We start from the raw sequence: 18089 nt of genomic DNA, 5'->3' as shown, positions 1-18089 counted from the left end.
AGAACAAGCAGCAGAAGAAAAGCTTAGCTCAGGTTTGTAAAGATTTGATGTATCTTTGAAGAGCAAATCATTAAAGCAATATAATGTGTTTGATTTCACTCAAACTGTTACTAAAACACTGCAAAAAGGAAACCTCTAATTTCAAGGTAAAACAAGGACACTTTTTCACAAAAAATGCACATTTTTCGGGTCGGTCATTTTTCGTGGAAATTAGTCTTTTAACCCTTTCCCTACTGCTAAGCCCTGTTATCAATAGAAAATTGGTAACCAAATGCCTACTTCAGTGTGCTAAAGAAAATAACCTGATCTACTAGATAACAAATACAAAGTTTTCACTGACCAGGCACACAGCTCTTGCTGAAGAACTTGCCCACAGCCTGTGGGATGGACTTCCTGCTGTCCACCTGCATCTGGTTGTTCTGGATCAGCCAGCCGACCGGCACGTTCCAGCCGGAGGTCTTGCCGATACCGGTGTGGCAGGACTTACGGCCCTGCAGGTTGTTGATGTTGATATCACGGTTGTCCTTATGGACCACAGCGACAGCCCAGTAGCTGGCATCACCTGCAAGTGGCATACAACAAAACAACTTTTTCAGCACCAAGGACAAAAATCAACAATTGAAGTCTCCAAGTGATTTCAAACATTAAAATGAAAAGTACTGATTTGAACAACAGAAAACGATGTTCGCTCCATCTCACCATTTCCATAGTCCTCTCCCATGACCGGCACAAGGTTGTGCTCAGATCCGGCAGTGTAGATGTCTCCTCCATCCAGGGTGATCACATCGGCCTGAAGATTGAACCAAATGTAATGATGAAAACATGTGAAGTACAGTTACGTATCCCAGTACCATAAACTAACAAGCAACTACGTCAGTAAGTAGCCAAGAGGCGCGAAAGAGTGACTCTGCTCGGGGATGTTGCCTGATACTTCAGATGTTTATTAGGAACATGGATGTTGTGACATGGCCGCCAGACTCGATGGAACGGAGTGACGGGTGGGTCACATAACCCTTATGCGATGACGTCATTGAGGTTGCAGTTCATTATTAAACACTAACACATGTGTTGGCACTAGAAGAATCTTTGCTGTAAGACATACATCCTATACTGTTCTATTTTTGGCACTGTTAAACGCTGATCCTCATAACACAAAACTTCCCAAATTTTGGACATTGAAATGTCTGCTTTCTTCATGCGCCTGAATAACCTTAGTAATGCATGTTACAAAGGTGAAAAATGTCCTTTGCAGGATGTTAGAAGTTAATTCTGCTTTCTGTTGTTACAGATGTATCATATCATGTATAAACTGTTGTGTTCCGCACCTGGTGGTGAGAGATCTTGAACATGCAGTCCTCACTAGACTGTCCCTGTACACACTCCAGCCTGTGGTTCAGGCTCCTGCTGACATGCTGGCTCATCTCCTGGCACTTCTGCTGCTCCTGGCTGGAGATGGTGCACCAGCGCATGGTGCCTGTGCAACAAAATAGTACTTTTTGTGAGCACTCGAAAAGTGAAAAATTCACTGATTCAACAACAGAATGCTTGCATTTTTCAAAGCATTGGCTCGCAATAAAGACTTGATCTTACTGTGAGGCTGGACTGTCTCCACAGCATGGTGGCTGCGGATACAGCGCAGGTACTCCTGTCCCAGCCACTTCTCCCAGCTGTCCTTGCTGCCCACCTCCACCAGATGATGGGTGTCATCACGGAACAGCAGGTTGTGGCCGCTGAAGGAGGCGGAGTCAAACATCTGGAAGCCACGCTCGTTCTCATCTGTACCAAACATGTCCTGTGGATGGAAATGGTAAAATTCAAACCACCTTCTTTCAGCTTTGTCTACAATACACAGATGAGAGTATGGTCATTACACTGTAAATCATGAAACTTTTGCAGTGGTTTAATTCTGTGGTTTTCGCAGTGGTCGCTGTACTGCAAAGTCATGGCACCGTAAATATGTCTCCTTTTTAGGACTACTCTACCGTAGAATTGTTTAAACTGAGAATTTATAACACAGCCAAAACCTTCTTACCCCTCCAACTGCAACATAAAACCACCGCAAATGTAGATGAATTTACAGTACTCAATTTTACCCAGATTCTTCAGATTTTTCACCTGAGTGTTCTTCAATAGCTGCACTGCCCTGTCCACCCACTCCTGGCTCCTGTCGTTGGACGTCATCACAGCGTGGGACGGAACACGGGCCAAGCTGCACTCGCGCCACTGGTCCACGGGACGGCGGGAACCATCCGTGCACAGCAGCTCAAACTCGTTGGAGCGCAGGCCAGCGGCCCAGTTCTCAGGGTTGTGTCCATCGGTGTTGTCCTGGACAGTCAGGTGGTTGATAAAGGCAACATCACCGGATCCCTCAGCAAGGCACCTGGGGGGACAACCACATAGTATGTGGTTATGTTTAGCAAACTATTGATAATCATGTGAACATCATAAATCCATTCAAATATTTGCAAATCAAACCATGAGCTTTTATGTATCGAGGGACACCTGACAAACAGATCACGAACTTGAGCCATGCTCTGCTGGTAAAATAAAGGAAAGAATGACTTAATACCTGAATGCCCCAGCATATCCATAGTACGGCTCGTTCTTGTTCCTGACACAGTGGTCCTCTCCAGCACCAGCACACAGGGAGCACAGGTTGGAGGGGTTGGTGTTTTGGGGATCGTACTCAGGGCTCTTGGCACCTTTGTGTAAATAGAAGTATATTCAGTGCCAAGTCTACAAGGTTTGATGGAAGCCATTTCAAGATATCAAAGGTTTGTCCAGCTGAAAACATTGATATGCAGTCAACATTTAAGTGCCAATAATGACTAATATAGAGGTCTATAACTTTTTCTTTAAAAGTTCTCAATCTGGACTAAACAGATCCTGCTAACAAGAAGTAATCCAAGTCTACAACAGTGCCATATTTACCAGGCACACAGCTCTGGCTGAAGAAGTGTCCCACAGCCTGAACCAGACTAGTCTGACCATCGGTGTGAACAAAGTCCTGGTCTACCAGCCAGCCGGTGGGGATGATCCAGCCGGACGTCTTGCCGATACCGGTGTGGCAGGACTTACGCCCGCGCAGGTTGTTGATGTTGATTTCAGAGTCGTCCTTACGGACCACAGCGACAGCCCAGTAGCTGGCATCACCTGGGAAGGGTGTGCAACTTATTGTAAAACTTCAACCACAGTGTTATATCTACAGCATACTAGCAGGCTAGCCCCTGAAGCGTTGCCAAAATACAACATCTTACAATGCTGGATCAAGAATCACAAGCCTTAAAACAGCTACATAGTCAACAGCAAGAACTGGTTGTGCGTACCGTTTCCATAGTCCTCCCCCATGATGGGCCTCATGTTGTACTTCATCCCAGCCTGGTAGATGTCTCCTCCATCCAGGGTGATCACATCAGCCTTGAAGAGGAAATAACTCTTAATATCCAGCATAAAAAATTTGATTTTGAAATTCAACTCCTGAATACCTCGATAAAGGTTAGTCATCCAGGTTGTAAGATACGCTAATTAGCAGTTACTCAAGCAACTGGATATGATTTTGGAAACAGTTAGGCGTTTCAAGTAGCATCCACTACTTTTCGTCAGTGACACTGAGTAAGATTTGCCAGTCAGGCTACAACCACGAACTATGAATTGACATCCAAATAACATGAAGACAATTCTAGATAGTCCAATACTAGGAAAAAAATTGACAAAGTCAAGACAACGTTGATGTAAATGAGACAATAGCTCAATAACTCTTGAATACTTGGGGGAAAACCTTTGTTTCTTTTGGCTCACATCATTTGCTCCCATATAAGATTTCTGCCTCCATAGCCTTTAGGCTCCGTGTTACAAAGTTTGTACCTGGTTCCTGTGGATCATCTGCATGCACTGCTCAGCATTGTCAGCCCGGACACACTTGACGGTGGGGACAAAACCACCCTCAGTCAGGGTCTTGCTCAGCCGCTCACACTTCTCCATCTCAGCGTCGGATGTCGCACACCAGCGAATCTGCTTGTCTATGGGCATGTCATCATCATCATTATCAGATATGCTTCTGTATTCTATGTTCTTTACTATTTCAATTTCAACATGACTGGTTACATGCAAAATTAAGTCATATATTAAACTTAAGCGTGTAAGTTGTGTAAATCTCAATATGACATAAGACCAACAAGACTTTTTACTTTTATCAGTATCAGCTCGGAGCAGAGATGAAGAACAGTGAAAATTGATCAAAAAGAGTAAATTTGCTTATCAATGAATCAGATAATACGTTATTTTCATCATCAGGTGTTAGATAGTGCATATACATGGACAAGTATTTACTTAGAACACGCTGGTTCCTCTGCTCATCATGGCTGATCAGGTGACCAACAGACTCCATGTAGCTGGAGCCCAGCCACTTCTGCCACGTGTTCCGCTGCCCAACCGGGACCAGGCGCTGCACGTTGTCACGGAACATCAGGTCACGACCTTCGAACTCGCTGGAGTCAAACATCTGGAAATCACCAGAGCCCTCCGAGCCAAAATGTTCCTGAAATAGTAAAGGGAATCAAAATCTATGCTTATGGCTGAAAATCTATTGTGGTTTTATTACAACGGTTTTGGTAGTGACCACTCCCCTGTGAATTCTTGACACTGCAAATATACTGTACATGTTTCTTATGTATCACTTCTGTACTACCTCCCTTTCCCTTCTCCATGAAATAAAATCCTCACGAAATGGAGTACCAATTACTTGGCTATGTTGAGACACTTCTGTATCTCTTCCTACCTGTGCCTGGTTGAGGACATCCTGGATCTGCTGCAGGTTCTTCCTGCTGTGGTAGGATGTCATGACAGCGTGGGCAGGGACACGGGCAAGGTTGCATTCCCTGGGGGAACAGTCATCATGTTATTGGCACAACCATGCATGATAACAGTTATATTTATCTTTTTATGAACCTTTAGGGTGGTCCCTTCAGTTAACTGAGTCACTGATTTCCAATGGAGCCCTTACAAAATCATTTAGATAAGATGGAAGTATTCAAAACATATCTGTAGATGTAAGTACATTTTGTAGCAGTGTAAAAGTGGGTCTTACTTGTACTGGTTCCACGGCTGCCTGGAGCCATCAGGACACAGAAGTTCAAAGTCGTCCTCGTCCAGGTTCCTGGTCCATTCCTCCTCACTGTGGCCGTTGGTGTTCTCATACACGGTCACATGGTTCACAAAGGCAACATCACCAGCACCCTCAACAAGGCACCTGGTAGCAGTAGGGCAGAAAAACATATTGAAATTGCAATTTGTTCGTAAATTTTTTCCAAATTCAATAACCACTAGTCTTACTAATATCCTGAAAAACTATTCCATCATACTTGCTTTTATCAAGTTTTAAGGATTGTACCTGAATGCTCCAGAGTATCCATAGTAGGGTTCGTTGGTGTTGCGGACACAGCGGTTTTCTCCCTCCCCGACACACAGGGAACAGAGGCTCTCAGGGTTGGTGCCATCAGGGTTGTACTCTGGGCTCTGGGCACCTGGAAATGTGCAGTAGTCAAGTCATGAAATTGGAAGTGGAGGGAAAAACAAGTATTAAAACAGTTCAGTATTCTATATGACACAGAACAAAAGACTTATAGACAGTCTAATCCAGTAGAGGACAGATTAGAAAAAAACAACATGTCAGTATGTTTTATGGCAGAGGTACGGCTGTCACAGTACTAGTGTTTAACATGCACTTACCAGGCACACAGCTCTTGCTGAAGTACTTGCCCACAGCCTGTGGGATGGACTTCCTGCTGTCCACCTGCATCTGGTTGTTCTGGATCAGCCAGCCGACCGGCACGTTCCAGCCGGACGTCTTGCCGATACCGGTGTGGCAGGACTTATGGCCCTGCAGGTTGTTGATGTTGATATCACGGTTGTCCTTATGGACCACAGCAACAGCCCAGTAGCTGGCATCACCTGGAAGTGGCATACAACAAAACAACACTTTCAGCACCAAGGACATAACACATCAATGTTTGGCACACATGGCTTTACTTTTCTTGTTCAAAGTTTGTTTTTATTTTTCCGAAACTGCTTATTCTAAACACCACTTAGAAGTATAAAACAAGTTATTGTAGCGCAGCAAACACCTACATTAATCAATCAATTCTTTGAAGAGTTCTTTTAAACTACAATGACATAAAAACCAAGAAAGGGTGAAATTGTATCTCACCATTTCCATAGTCCTCTCCCATGACTGGCACCAGGTTGTACTTGGAGCCTGCAGTGTAGATATCTCCTCCATCCAGGGTGATCACATCAGCCTAGATGTAGCACAAAATTATGATTCCGTTTGGATACAATTTTTTCTATCTTACCAAACATTCACAAATTTTTGGAAAATTTCTTACAAAATCATCAAACAGTCGCTGCCTAAAAAAAGGCTCAGAGAAAACTTGAGAAGCGCATTGTAGAACAAGTATACAATACCATGTTGTGAGAGATCTTGTACATGCAGTCCTCACTAGACTGGCCCTGTACACACTCCAGCCTGTGGTTCAGTCTCCTGATGAAGGCACGGCTCATCTCCTGGCACTTCTGCTGCTCCTGAGCAGAGATGGTGCACCAGCGCACGGTTTCTACGCGGAGAACAGATTTTGATTGTGAGAAAAAGTTAACGTAATTCAGAAACATGCCAGTAATAAGCCGATTCACAGTTTGAACTGAGTATGAACGGCATGATGCATTGTGGGTAATATGGCAAGAGCTGTTTACATGTTAAGGGACTTGAGCTTTGCATTGGAGCATGAGCAGTTCAAACCATGAAGTCGCTTATTCAAAGGCACAAACAATTCATAGTTAGGGATGGAATACCCGGGAATGCCATCATCTAACAGTAATGGAAGAACATTTTCTTCAGCAGTCTTTGTGTCATACTTTCTTTACACTGCTTTGGGCTTGGCTTTGGATGCCAAACCCTGTGTATGAGTTGGAATAATCTTGCTCTCTGAAAAACTTTCAATTGTTGATCATTGTAACAGTATGTGAAAATTCAGTCCCATTGACACTATGCTGACCATGGATTAAATGCATAGTTTACTAGACCTTAATGCAAAGACCAACCCCTAATTTCCCCCCCCCCCAAAAAAAAAATTGATTTACTGAAATCAATACACAAATGTAGTCTTCAGATGCTGATTATACTTTGTATGGTATAAACTAACATTTCTGATTAAGATTTATGACCGACATATCAAAGTTCGACTTGTTGTTGACTCTGTTGAATCATTTGTACTTTGACTCCCTGCGGCCATCACCTGGCCTCAAACAATAACAAGTCCAAAGTTCTGCAATTTCCTGTCTCATTCTCAGGCCAATGAGAAAAACAAATATGTCTGCAGTGTTTAATGTCTTGCTTGGGACACTGTAAACATTGCAGAACCGCAGACATATTTGTTGTAGCGTACGTAGTCCAGTGGATAGTGACCATCTGGATTAAGAAGCTGTGAGGTCGAATCCAGGTATTTTGCATTAATCAGTCTTTTCATCAGGAGTAATTGTGAGGCAGTACTGTAGGTGGATAAAAAGAACTAGAGACCTTTCGTAAAACAAATGACTGTATCCCTGTTATATTCTATCTTACCCTTATATCTTCCCTCATGACCTCAATGAAAAGCGGCCTGCGTGCCGATTTGAGCTTCTCATGAATAAACAAAGCTTCAATCAAATAAACAAACAAACACAGGGCAATTTTCTTCCCAAGCTTATCTCAGGTGTGTCAAACACTAAGATGGTGTCTGACTTCTCTTCAACAGCAGGCACGTCCACTGGCTACTATGTGATATGGAAGAAACTACTGAGGGAGGATGACACTATCGGTGTAGAATTGTACCCTGTGCGGAATTCCGCTGGATTGCACCGGGGAGATTGGGGGCTGGCTTTTCCCACAGTGTGGGACCTCTCTGCGCATGCATCTGTTCAAAACTCTTCTTCGTAAAAGTTTCGGCACCTGCCCTCCCCTCCCACTTTAGTTCCCATGCACTGTGTAGAGTGGTGTGTATGGCTTGTGGGCCTTCAGAGTTTTTGATGCACCGTCGAGCCGGTCATTAAACTCTGAATGTCTTAAGGTTCTTACCAGTCTTGGAGTGGTGGGTGATGGTGGGAGGCTGGTTCCTGGAGTGGACAGTGATGTGCATGTCCTGGCTGACCTGGGCGTTGATGTGACCCTTGCCCTTCTGTTCCACAGTAATGGCATGGACACCAAAGCAGTACTGGCCATGGGAGTTCTCAGGTACCCTGCAAGTATACAGACAAAGATATAAAAATCTATTCTAACATATTCCTGATACTTGTATATTCATTGATATAGACTTAAGTTAAAATTTCAAAGATGAAAATACCAAAGACTATATATGCATCTTATCAAAACCGATGACACAATACTGTAAATTTTGAAATATTTGCTGTGGTTAATTTTTTTCGCTTTTTGCATTCACCTCTCCACCGCAAACTCATGATACTGCCAATATAGGTTTCAAATCCAATGTACTACTACTAGGGGTGGGTACCGGTACCGTGTACCGGTACAAAACCGGTATTTTTGTGTGGACCGGTCCAAAAAAACCGGTCCGGAAAAAATCAGTGGACCGGACTTTGGACCGATTAGAAAATTCACAGTACAAGACTACCATCAGGCGGTCATATAATGAAATATAATGATGTTATCGGTCTAAGAAAATACAAAACAGCAGATTTAACGAGTCGTGGTTGCTCTTTTTCGAAGATGTTAGCTGTGAATCATATCTAGAAACACCTAAAGGATGAGTCAACACACGGCGAGACGAGTGTAGTTAATTTTAAGACAGTGCGAGCCTAAGAAATCATACATGGCAAATCGTTCCAGACATGGCGTTACTGTCCGACACATGCATATACTTGCAATCAAGTAAATCACTCTCCAAAATATGGTGTACTGCTACACTACTATAATCAGGTACAGGTCCAGGTCCGGACCTGGACCTGACCCTGTGGACCTGGACCTGGACCGGACCTGACTTTTCTGTACCGGTACCCACCCCTAACTACTACTGAACTTAGAGAACTGCAAAAACCTCATTTTCCCTTCAATCAGGAAATCAAGTCCTCATGAAAATAAATTAATTCTACAGCACTGCAGTGGAATTCTCCTCAATGAACAAAGGTTTTGGTGATACTAAACTGTCTACGTCAGCTGTTTGTTACCATTATCAATTTTTCATGTAAGCAGTCATCTTAACATGTATATAGAGATTTTGATGACATGATCTCCTGCAGGAAGAAAACTGCTAACATAATATGCATGCTATGTGGTACCAAGACAATGGTTCTAGATTACTCTAAGTGAGGAGGTTATATAGACAGGAGTAGGCTCTGGAATAGGACCCCGCCGCGGCCTTTGTCTTGGCTCGTCAAATCCCGTCTATATAATTTCCTTGATCTAAGTCAGCCCAAACTTCCTGCTTACTGGATGGAGAGCTGGTTGGCTTGCTCCGGAGTCAGCTTGTTCAGGTTTCTGCGGTGCACACGCTGGCCTCCGGCCAGGAAGTGCCACCCAGATGGCACACTCAGCTGGCACTTACACTTCTCTGTTGGAAAGGACAAAAACATACATCTTAACATATGTCATAGACTATGGACGGAAAATGAGTGCAGTAGTGGAAAAACATTATGCTCAATAAGTCTTTGATACAAAAACTTGAATCAAAATGTATTGGATCTCAGCAAGCATACTTGTGCCATATATCAAGATGTATTGTAGTGAACATTGACTTCAAGTATAATTATGTGATAAACGTAAACAAAATTTCACTTAATTCTTACTAATCGTAATAAAAATATCCAAGACCTTAGTGGATCATAACTTGATACACAGTATACGTTTGTGCAAAGTCCACAAGAACATATCAATGGCACAGATAAAATATCATGCTGTATATACACATGTATATATGTATACATACTAGACTTGCATGAGACCTCCTGGCCACAGTTGCACAAAGTCACAGTCAGAGTCTCCGAGCCGTCTTCATCTTCCAGCTGGGCCTGGATGTGAAGGGGGATGATCTCACCTTCATTGCCCTAAAGGAAAGAAAGAACAATTGTACAAATAGCATACAAAAGTGCAATAATACATGCTTCATTATAGGATTTTTCATGTGTAAGTATGGGAAATAAGACAACGGCATTACCTTAGCTTGTGTTTTCTTCTTTTATTTCTTCATTGGCTGAGATTTTCTACTGAATATGCTACATGTATGGTTTAAAGTCTAGGGAAGAGAGATTTTGCAAAGAGTATGGACTAAACAAGTACAAAGCATACCACAGATGGGGTAGACATGTACAAAGTTTAAAGTCCATACTGAGGTACTGTTGAACCACATTTGTCCCATTAGAGTATTGATCATACAATATTGGTCTTACTTGGCCAAATAAAACCAAATGGAAAGCATACCTACCATTTCGTAATGTAGCAAAGAAGTCACTCTACATATATAACTAATAAACACATGTGATAATTTTTTTCTAGACTTCAAATTAGACTCAAAGTCAGTGTCCATTTTTACCAATCCATTAAAATTCAACATCTTTCGAAACATTTTTGGGACAGATAGGATACACAGCAAAGTTGACAAAGTGAGGCTACATGTGTTTTCTAGCCCTCAAAATCATGTGAAAATTTTTTCTAATTCCTTCATCTCACAAATGATAAGAAAATCTTACAAGCCAGCAGACTAAAGCTGTAGTTTTTTGCATGTCTTGAGATCCTGTTCCATGACAAAAAAGACCTTACAGCTGAAATCTTTATGTTACTGGCACAGTTGCAGACTTCAAGGGGTGAACATCACAACCAGGGCTGTCTCCAGCTTTGATTTTTTTCCCCGTCCCACTCATTGTTTGAGATCCAATGTTTTCATTTATCTTGTTAGATCTGTCATTTTAATTAAGCCTACAAACATGCATTTTCATCAATTTCATGTCACAAAGTTCCAATTTTTGGGATGAACAGGGTGACATTTTTTTTCCGTCCCAACAAGCAAATTTCCATCCTGGGACGGAGGGACGGGTCCTGGAGACAGCCCTGGTTAAACTAGGGAAGGATAACTCACCTGCACATGCTGCACCTGAAGCCTGGGCTCATCGGGATGCGGGCGGAGACTGATGAAGACACTGGCAGGCTCGCTGCGCTCCACCTCATCCTCAACAGTGTAGTCAAAGTTGTGCACTCCGCTGAAGTGCTCTCTGTCAGGGCTGGGGGCAAGAGTATAAATAAGACTCAGCGTTACAAAACTGCTTTATAAGGTTATTATCCAAGTATAAACAGGATCATCATATATAACGTTGGGTAACATAAATTCGCGGGGTACTTAAATTCGGGATTTTTCGAAAACGGGGTATTTAGGGATATGTGCTAGATGCAACATCAGTAATACCGCTAGAAATGCAAACTTGACAGACTAACGTATTCAGAACACTGTCTGAAAAGCTTCGATAACCATGCATTAGAAGTTGGCTACGTCAAAAACTCTCCGTCCCTTATTGTCACAGTCTGAGGGTTTCGTGGGAGAATTATACTACACATAGTTGTTCGCTGGTTTATAAGACAAATGTCACATCCGCTTCCTGCTCAACACAATTATTTACAATACAACTTATTAGAATCTCTTTTGCTAACCTACAACTGGACTCTAAGTGTGATTAATCATCAAAACGACTCTTTGTTGCTACAACCAATGGCTACGGCACTACGGTGAATTTTCCCGCCGCCATATTCGTTACCCAGAATCCTGCTATTCGGCAGACGACAAACGTTTGCGAGGAACATTTTTTTGTCCAAATGTTGTGTGTGATAGTGGACTGATGGCGATATTTTCCTCAAAGTTTGCTCTTAGCACAAGCAGAAACACATGGACATAGTAGTATTACCATTTCTACGGCATCCAGCTAACGCCCCGATGAATAATGTACACATTTCCATGACGGTGGGGATCGACTTTGAGTAACGTTCTACCGACTCAACACACAGGTTGTTCCCGGAGGCCTGATGTGTGCGATACGGCCGTTTTTTCGTGTATTTTTTTTTTACTTGGACACGTCTATATCCATAGCACTCTCCTCAAGCTAAGGATGTAACGAATAGCTGCTGTATAAAATGTAATTAGCGGTAAGATATTCAAGACGAATCTTCTCTCCCGAATTAATGTTCACCCCTGTCCGACAGCACCGTCATTGTGCGTGCGGCGGACGGTAGTTTCAAGTTGAAATATTATGGTGCTAGCACGACTAGAGACAAAATCTACCATATATATGATTAGTGCAAAGATAGTACATGATACTGACAGAATAATAGAAAAAAAGGATGGTTTATTGTTCTGCTAGATTGATTTCGGTCAACCATTATCGGAAAAATCCCGAATTTATGTTACCCAACGTTAAGTGTTGGATCTAGCTGTCGCTGGCACAAGAAAGCTTTTTGACATTTCTAAAATCACTGGCTTTTGGTTTCTAGTGGAAACTTTTATTCTCAACAAGTCACAAAGACAGTAAGTAAGGCCTAAGGTATCTGAATCCCCATCGATATTACATGACATATAAATTTTTTCAGTCACTCACTGAAATCTTTGCATTTCAAATCTACCATCATGTCAATGGGTTTATTATATGGGCTGAGGGACAATGAATCATAGCATGGCAGACCTTAAGTACACAATTTGCAAAATTTATGACTGTAAACTCTTCACTCTTATGAAAACTGCTGAGCCCAAAATATTGATACTACCACCTGAATTTTTTGGTAACCCCATTGTCTCCAAACTTGACTTTGAACTGTTTATTTGCCTCAGCCATAACTGGAGCATCGATCATAAACCTGACCTGAAACAATGGCTTGGACATGCGCACTGATTTTGTCAAACAAACAAAGTAATGTTTTTATGATCTTCATTGTGATTATCTCGGCACTTAAAGTTTTATGACCCTTGCACTTGAGCAGGGTTGTTCAACTTTGTAAGTAGTAAGTTAGTCCAGGGTTTGCGGCACTCTTGAAATACACTTCAGACAATGCTTGAAATGTCTCAATGAGACCCAAGTCGCCATCACACAATGGTAAATTAAGTCATCCTCCATGTAAAGAGCAACATGAATAGCTATACAAACTAGAACGGTCCTGATGCTGTAGAGATCATAATCTTCTGTAGCCAATGGGAAGCTTCAGATTCTAAATGTTCAGTTTTGATGACAATGCCACAAATTGTTATAACTTGGAAAGCATGCAATGTATATGTGCAATGTACATGCACATGTGATCATACATATATATTTATGGTACATGATAGCAAGGATTGAAATATTTTAAATGTCAATTCCAGAGATTGTCCTAGACTGTAATCTAAGCAAGTGTACAACCCTAGATCATTGCTGCTAACGTGTAACTACATTGTGTTCTTCACAGTCAGATGGACTCTGAGCTGTGAACTTTTCGTGACCACCAACCAAGATTAATTGACCTGAAGAAGTTATCTGATAACATGAAGTTTACAAATGTGCCGTACAATGTTTTCTGGAACCTTTGATCTACCCTGGACAGGTGTGTACCCTGCACACGTGCATGACGTGAAGTCTGTTTTATACAGACATGCCACGGTTGTCCTAATCTCCAGGCAGATGTAGAAAGACGATATTGTGATGTTTCTCAAGCTCCTGTTTCCCTGGAACAGCATAGAAAAACTTGATGCTCCGTGGAACCAATAAAAGGAGAAACGTTACGATTTCTGCCCTTCTACATCTGCTTGGTGCGCTGCTCCTCCAAGGCATTGGGAGCTTGAGAAACATTAGAATGTTACATTACCACATCTGCTTGGAGATTATCATTGTCCCGTGATAAAGCAACATCAGCAAATGCTGTGCTGTAAGTTTTGTTTTTAAAGAAGTAACGTTAAAAGAAGTTTTTTGCAAACTAAATGTGTGTGTTTTTTTCTTCAATAAGTATAATCTAAAACTTGTTCCTTGTTGTACAATACACTCACACCCCCTCATATACAGCTGTTCATTTTCTTCAGAATCTGCAAAATTAATCTGAGGAACACTCAACATTCTCCCTGCTGCCTAACTCTGTAACCAATAGGGAACTGGGTGCCAAATGGCTCGTTCTGTGCTAAAGGTTAACCAAATTAATTGGTGTGGCATTTGATGAGAGATTCTTCCAGTCACAGGCAGCGCCCACACAGGGGGTCATTAAGCCTCTCCAGATGTCTGCACATGACTGACAGTCGATTGTTACAGAAAGTGCTGACAGGTGGTGGTGTGACCAGGTAACAGCATGTGCCACCCTTTCAGTGACCCAGAAGTGTTGACACATTACACACTGTAGATGTACAAGCTATGCTGCAAAACAGGTTACATAATGCTTAAGAGGGTAGCCCTTTCCTTGGGGTGAGAACATTTCATTTCATTTCATTTAACAGGCTCCTCACATTCTCCTGGTGTGAACTTTGATCAAGCTGGCAGAGTGCCATTGTATGTAAATCACTCTAAACCTCAACCAGACGAAAAAAAGGCTAGTATTGTAAATCCTATACCGGTACTACACCCCAAACATGCACAAATGAAATCATTTTGATAGTAAAATATGTAGAGTTTAAACTCCACATTAAAAAGAGTTTCTTTTTCTTTTATTCCTTCAAATGCAATGAAACAAATCAAATCTATTTTCTTAGTTACAGAAGATATTGTAAAAGCAGCAAACTTTATTTTGCAGTCTTTCTTTTGCCTTGATTATAGGGATTTTGCACTAACAACCCAAGAATGACATCTTTATTTAAGAGCTGACTTTATCATTCTTAGTCATAATTTACAAACAAGCAATTAAGAAAATCAGCTAATAAAATTGTAGTAAAGCCCCTGTCCCTCATTCAGGACCTTCCCATGCATGACTTTGCTCCTGACCACTCCCCAACCAAGGTCAGCACTGGGTTGGGAGTAGCCTGCTGGAATCCACCCTCGCCAACAACTAACCACATGTGACCTTGCCATGACCACTGAAGGTCGGGAGGCCATGGTCAGCTTTGTGTGACAGGATTTCTCCCTATAAGTACGGCTATGTGTGACAGGAGATTTACCTAACGTAGGTACGGCTATGTGTGACAGGAGTTTTACCTAATGTAGGTACGGCTATGTGTGACAGGAGATTTACCTAACATAGGTACGGCTATGTGTGACAGGAGATTTACGTAAGGTAGGTACGGCTATGTGTGACAGGAGTTTTACCTAACGTAGGTACGGCTATGTGTGACAGGAGATTCACCTAAAGTAGGTACGGCCATGTGTAACAGAAGTTTTACCTAACGTAGGTTAACGCCTTACCTGTATTCAAAGCTTCCGGTCTCCTCATCCAGGATGATGTTGCGCTGGTTCTGGAAGCGGAAGCGGAGGTTGGGGCTGAGCTCCTCCCCGGCCCGCGGGCAGGCATGGAGCTGTCCGTAGATCACATGATCCTCGTGGCTTTTTATCTTAATGTCGACTGCTGTCAAGTGCTCAGCATCTGAAAGGAAAGGAGAGGGAAAAGGATAAGATCCCAGACCTATGTGACACTACCGATAAATACAGAAAGAATGAGAATATTTCTGCTTCCAGAAATTAGATGATACACCTCAAAAAGAATCCTAGTGTCATGTATTTGATGATAGGACTGACTGTAGAAAGAAAATGTACATAGATAACTTGACTTCTTGATAAAATAACTTCTTGTTATTAAGGCAATTCTGAAATAAAAGATGGAATAAATAACACAGGCATACATGGATTCATTTATCCAAGGCCACCTGTTAGCCCCCACAAAAATTTCCAGCATTTACTATCAGTTACCACTCCTTGTCTCAACAGGTCCCTTTTGCCATGAGCAATCTCCAATCTAGACTTTTTCATGGTCACTTTAGCAAAAATTCTGGAAAAATACTGGCTATATTGAAAACAGATTCACACTTGATTGTTTCCTCCTAGATAATATATTCTACAGTTTTTGAAATTTGATAAACAGAATACCGTTTAATCCTAACGGTTTGAAGTGCCATATGCCACTCCGAAGGCCCACATATCCTATTGTATTACTCTTTCAGGGGGCGACCCCCACTAAAACCCCAGTGCGACATGCCTTTTTCTCCTATAGTTATGGTAATGCACCTCCCCACAAAAACATTAGTCCTGTTGTGATCCCATTCTTGGCATCAACAAGTACATTTTTGGGAGGTTGGCATTTGGACCCATAGACTGCCAAATGTTATCCCTAAAATATACCATCCCTTCTATCAAACATTAGAAAACAAACCTTACAACTTGACTATTTGAGATTGAATGTGACAGAAGAATGATGTTAAATTGCCTGGCAAATTTTAAATGCTACTGCTGGTAACGGTGGTGCCATATGCCACTGAGGGAAATACTGGAAAGTCAATTTGCCCAGTGAACGGAAAACAAATTCATTGACGAGCATCAAGCAGTTGGCTTGTGGTCAAAACATTTTCTGATAAACATATTTACTAAGCCACCATGACTTGCCACTATCATGGGCGACTATATTGACTTCATATCATCAAAGTTTTAAATGCACTGGTAATGTTGAAGAGTTGCTAACATCATATACTAACAAATGCTTGTCTCCTAAAGAAGCTACATGTAATGTAACATATCCAAATCATAATTTTACTTTCTATGTGATAGAAATTTCTTAAGCATAGAAATTTTGGCTCCTCACTAAAAGGATCGGAAAAAGTTGACATTTGGTTGGAAAACATTGCGTGCTAATCTAACAGAAAAAAAGAAAATAAAACTTCCCTTTAAAAATTGCAAAACTGTTTTATAGAAGAGCAATGAGTAGAGCGAATGGGGAAGAAACCAAACTTACTGCTGTCACACTCCCAGGCAGAGGCACAGGCCACCCAACACAGGAGAGCCAAAATCGCGGGGACCCTCATCTTGTATCAGCTGTCCCAACTGAACTGCTCTCCCCAACTCAACACCAGTATTTATAAGGTCCCCCTGAACAATGGGATTATGGACCAATGCACTGTTTATGCTAATTAGAATAATGCTGACACAGGGTGGCCCTGCATGTCACCATTTGCCCACAGCAAATACCCAAAGTTGTAAATTAACCTCACAGTGTCAACTTATTTGGTTGGCTAGTAAGTAGTGTACACTGCACATAAACTCTGTTGGTATTGTGGGGTACCGCACATCGATTGGTTGATGGGGAATTTAATCACTGCACAGGAAGACAGAAGGACAAAGATGGTAATTGAAGTCATGCCAGAGAGTGTTTGAAAGTCTGGACAGGCCACAAGTGTTTTGGGTAACAAGAAAATGCTGAGACTGCCTTTTGGAACCAACCACTTGTTGTCTTCATCAGCACTTTTTTTACAGCAACAGGATCACCCCACGTAACATGATAGCTGGTACAATGACATCACCAGCTTGTTTTTCACGTTTGGGGTAAATGAACTTTGGCTTCTTGAGTTCAAGTTGAAGTTTAATGGTGATTCCTTATAGTTTGAGCATTTAGTCATTTATTTGAAATGATCCGATGTTTCTGGAGTACGAGAACAATTCTCTATCAATAGTATCATGACTTTTTGCTTTAAGACAAGTCATATACTGTAACCGTTGTACATATAGAAAGTCTAATAGCTTCCAGCAGACTGCCAAGTCTTATGAGAAAAAACAAACATGTTGTTAGTTCCTCTTCCCTTCCATATTTGCCGTCACAAAAATCTGGCATGTTTCTACCATGTTGTTACCAAACAAAGGGAGATTTTGATGATCTGTAAATTCTCAGTTTTAAATTTCTGTATTTTATAAAGTTCTTATCCTCTTCAAAAGTCGAATTCAAAATCCCTGTGATAATATCAAATGATACATGTCTGCAAGACAGAAAATTTTCAAATATACAATACATGAGTATGGCACTGCCTATTGTTCCAATTACTATATGCAATGAGGTTATAGCTATATGATAGCAATTTCTTTGTTCAAACATTCCACTTTAAAAAATGAGCTCACACAAAATGTCTGTTTCAGTTAATCCATCT

At 41.6% G+C, this 18089-nt stretch overlaps 1 protein-coding gene across 5 annotated transcripts in view; it reads right to left on the bottom strand.

The window, feature by feature from the left end:
- LOC136435459 (uncharacterized) overlaps positions 1–17029 on the bottom strand; it is a 39635-nt gene extending 22606 nt beyond the window's left edge. For 4 of the 5 annotated variants that reach the window (XM_066428979.1, XM_066428978.1, XM_066428983.1 and 1 more), the window contains exons 1-22: positions 16907–17029; positions 15370–15547; positions 11118–11259; positions 9972–10089; positions 9476–9596; positions 8108–8268; positions 6463–6611; positions 6206–6296; positions 5728–5949; positions 5390–5522; positions 5087–5248; positions 4778–4877; positions 4330–4537; positions 3865–4019; positions 3327–3417; positions 2932–3153; positions 2570–2702; positions 2116–2380; positions 1591–1792; positions 1326–1474; positions 700–790; positions 341–562 (exon numbers count right to left, since the gene is read on the bottom strand). In XM_066428979.1, the coding sequence (XP_066285076.1) occupies positions 341–562; positions 700–790; positions 1326–1474; positions 1591–1792; positions 2116–2380; positions 2570–2702; positions 2932–3153; positions 3327–3417; positions 3865–4019; positions 4330–4537; positions 4778–4877; positions 5087–5248; positions 5390–5522; positions 5728–5949; positions 6206–6296; positions 6463–6611; positions 8108–8268; positions 9476–9596; positions 9972–10089; positions 11118–11259; positions 15370–15547; positions 16907–16976 (3385 nt within the window). In that variant the 5' untranslated portion in view covers positions 16977–17029. The remainder of the gene's footprint in view (positions 1–340; positions 563–699; positions 791–1325; positions 1475–1590; positions 1793–2115; positions 2381–2569; positions 2703–2931; positions 3154–3326; positions 3418–3864; positions 4020–4329; positions 4538–4777; positions 4878–5086; positions 5249–5389; positions 5523–5727; positions 5950–6205; positions 6297–6462; positions 6612–8107; positions 8269–9475; positions 9597–9971; positions 10090–11117; positions 11260–15369; positions 15548–16906) is intronic. The other variant, XM_066428981.1, reaches the window with a different exon arrangement.
- Positions 17030–18089: the final 1060 nt, after the last annotated feature.

Source organism: Branchiostoma lanceolatum, chromosome 5 (assembly GCF_035083965.1).
Source record: "Branchiostoma lanceolatum isolate klBraLanc5 chromosome 5, klBraLanc5.hap2, whole genome shotgun sequence".
NCBI classification, from domain to species: domain Eukaryota; kingdom Metazoa; phylum Chordata; class Leptocardii; order Amphioxiformes; family Branchiostomatidae; genus Branchiostoma; species Branchiostoma lanceolatum.
This window is presented reverse-complemented; position numbering and strand designations above follow the sequence as displayed.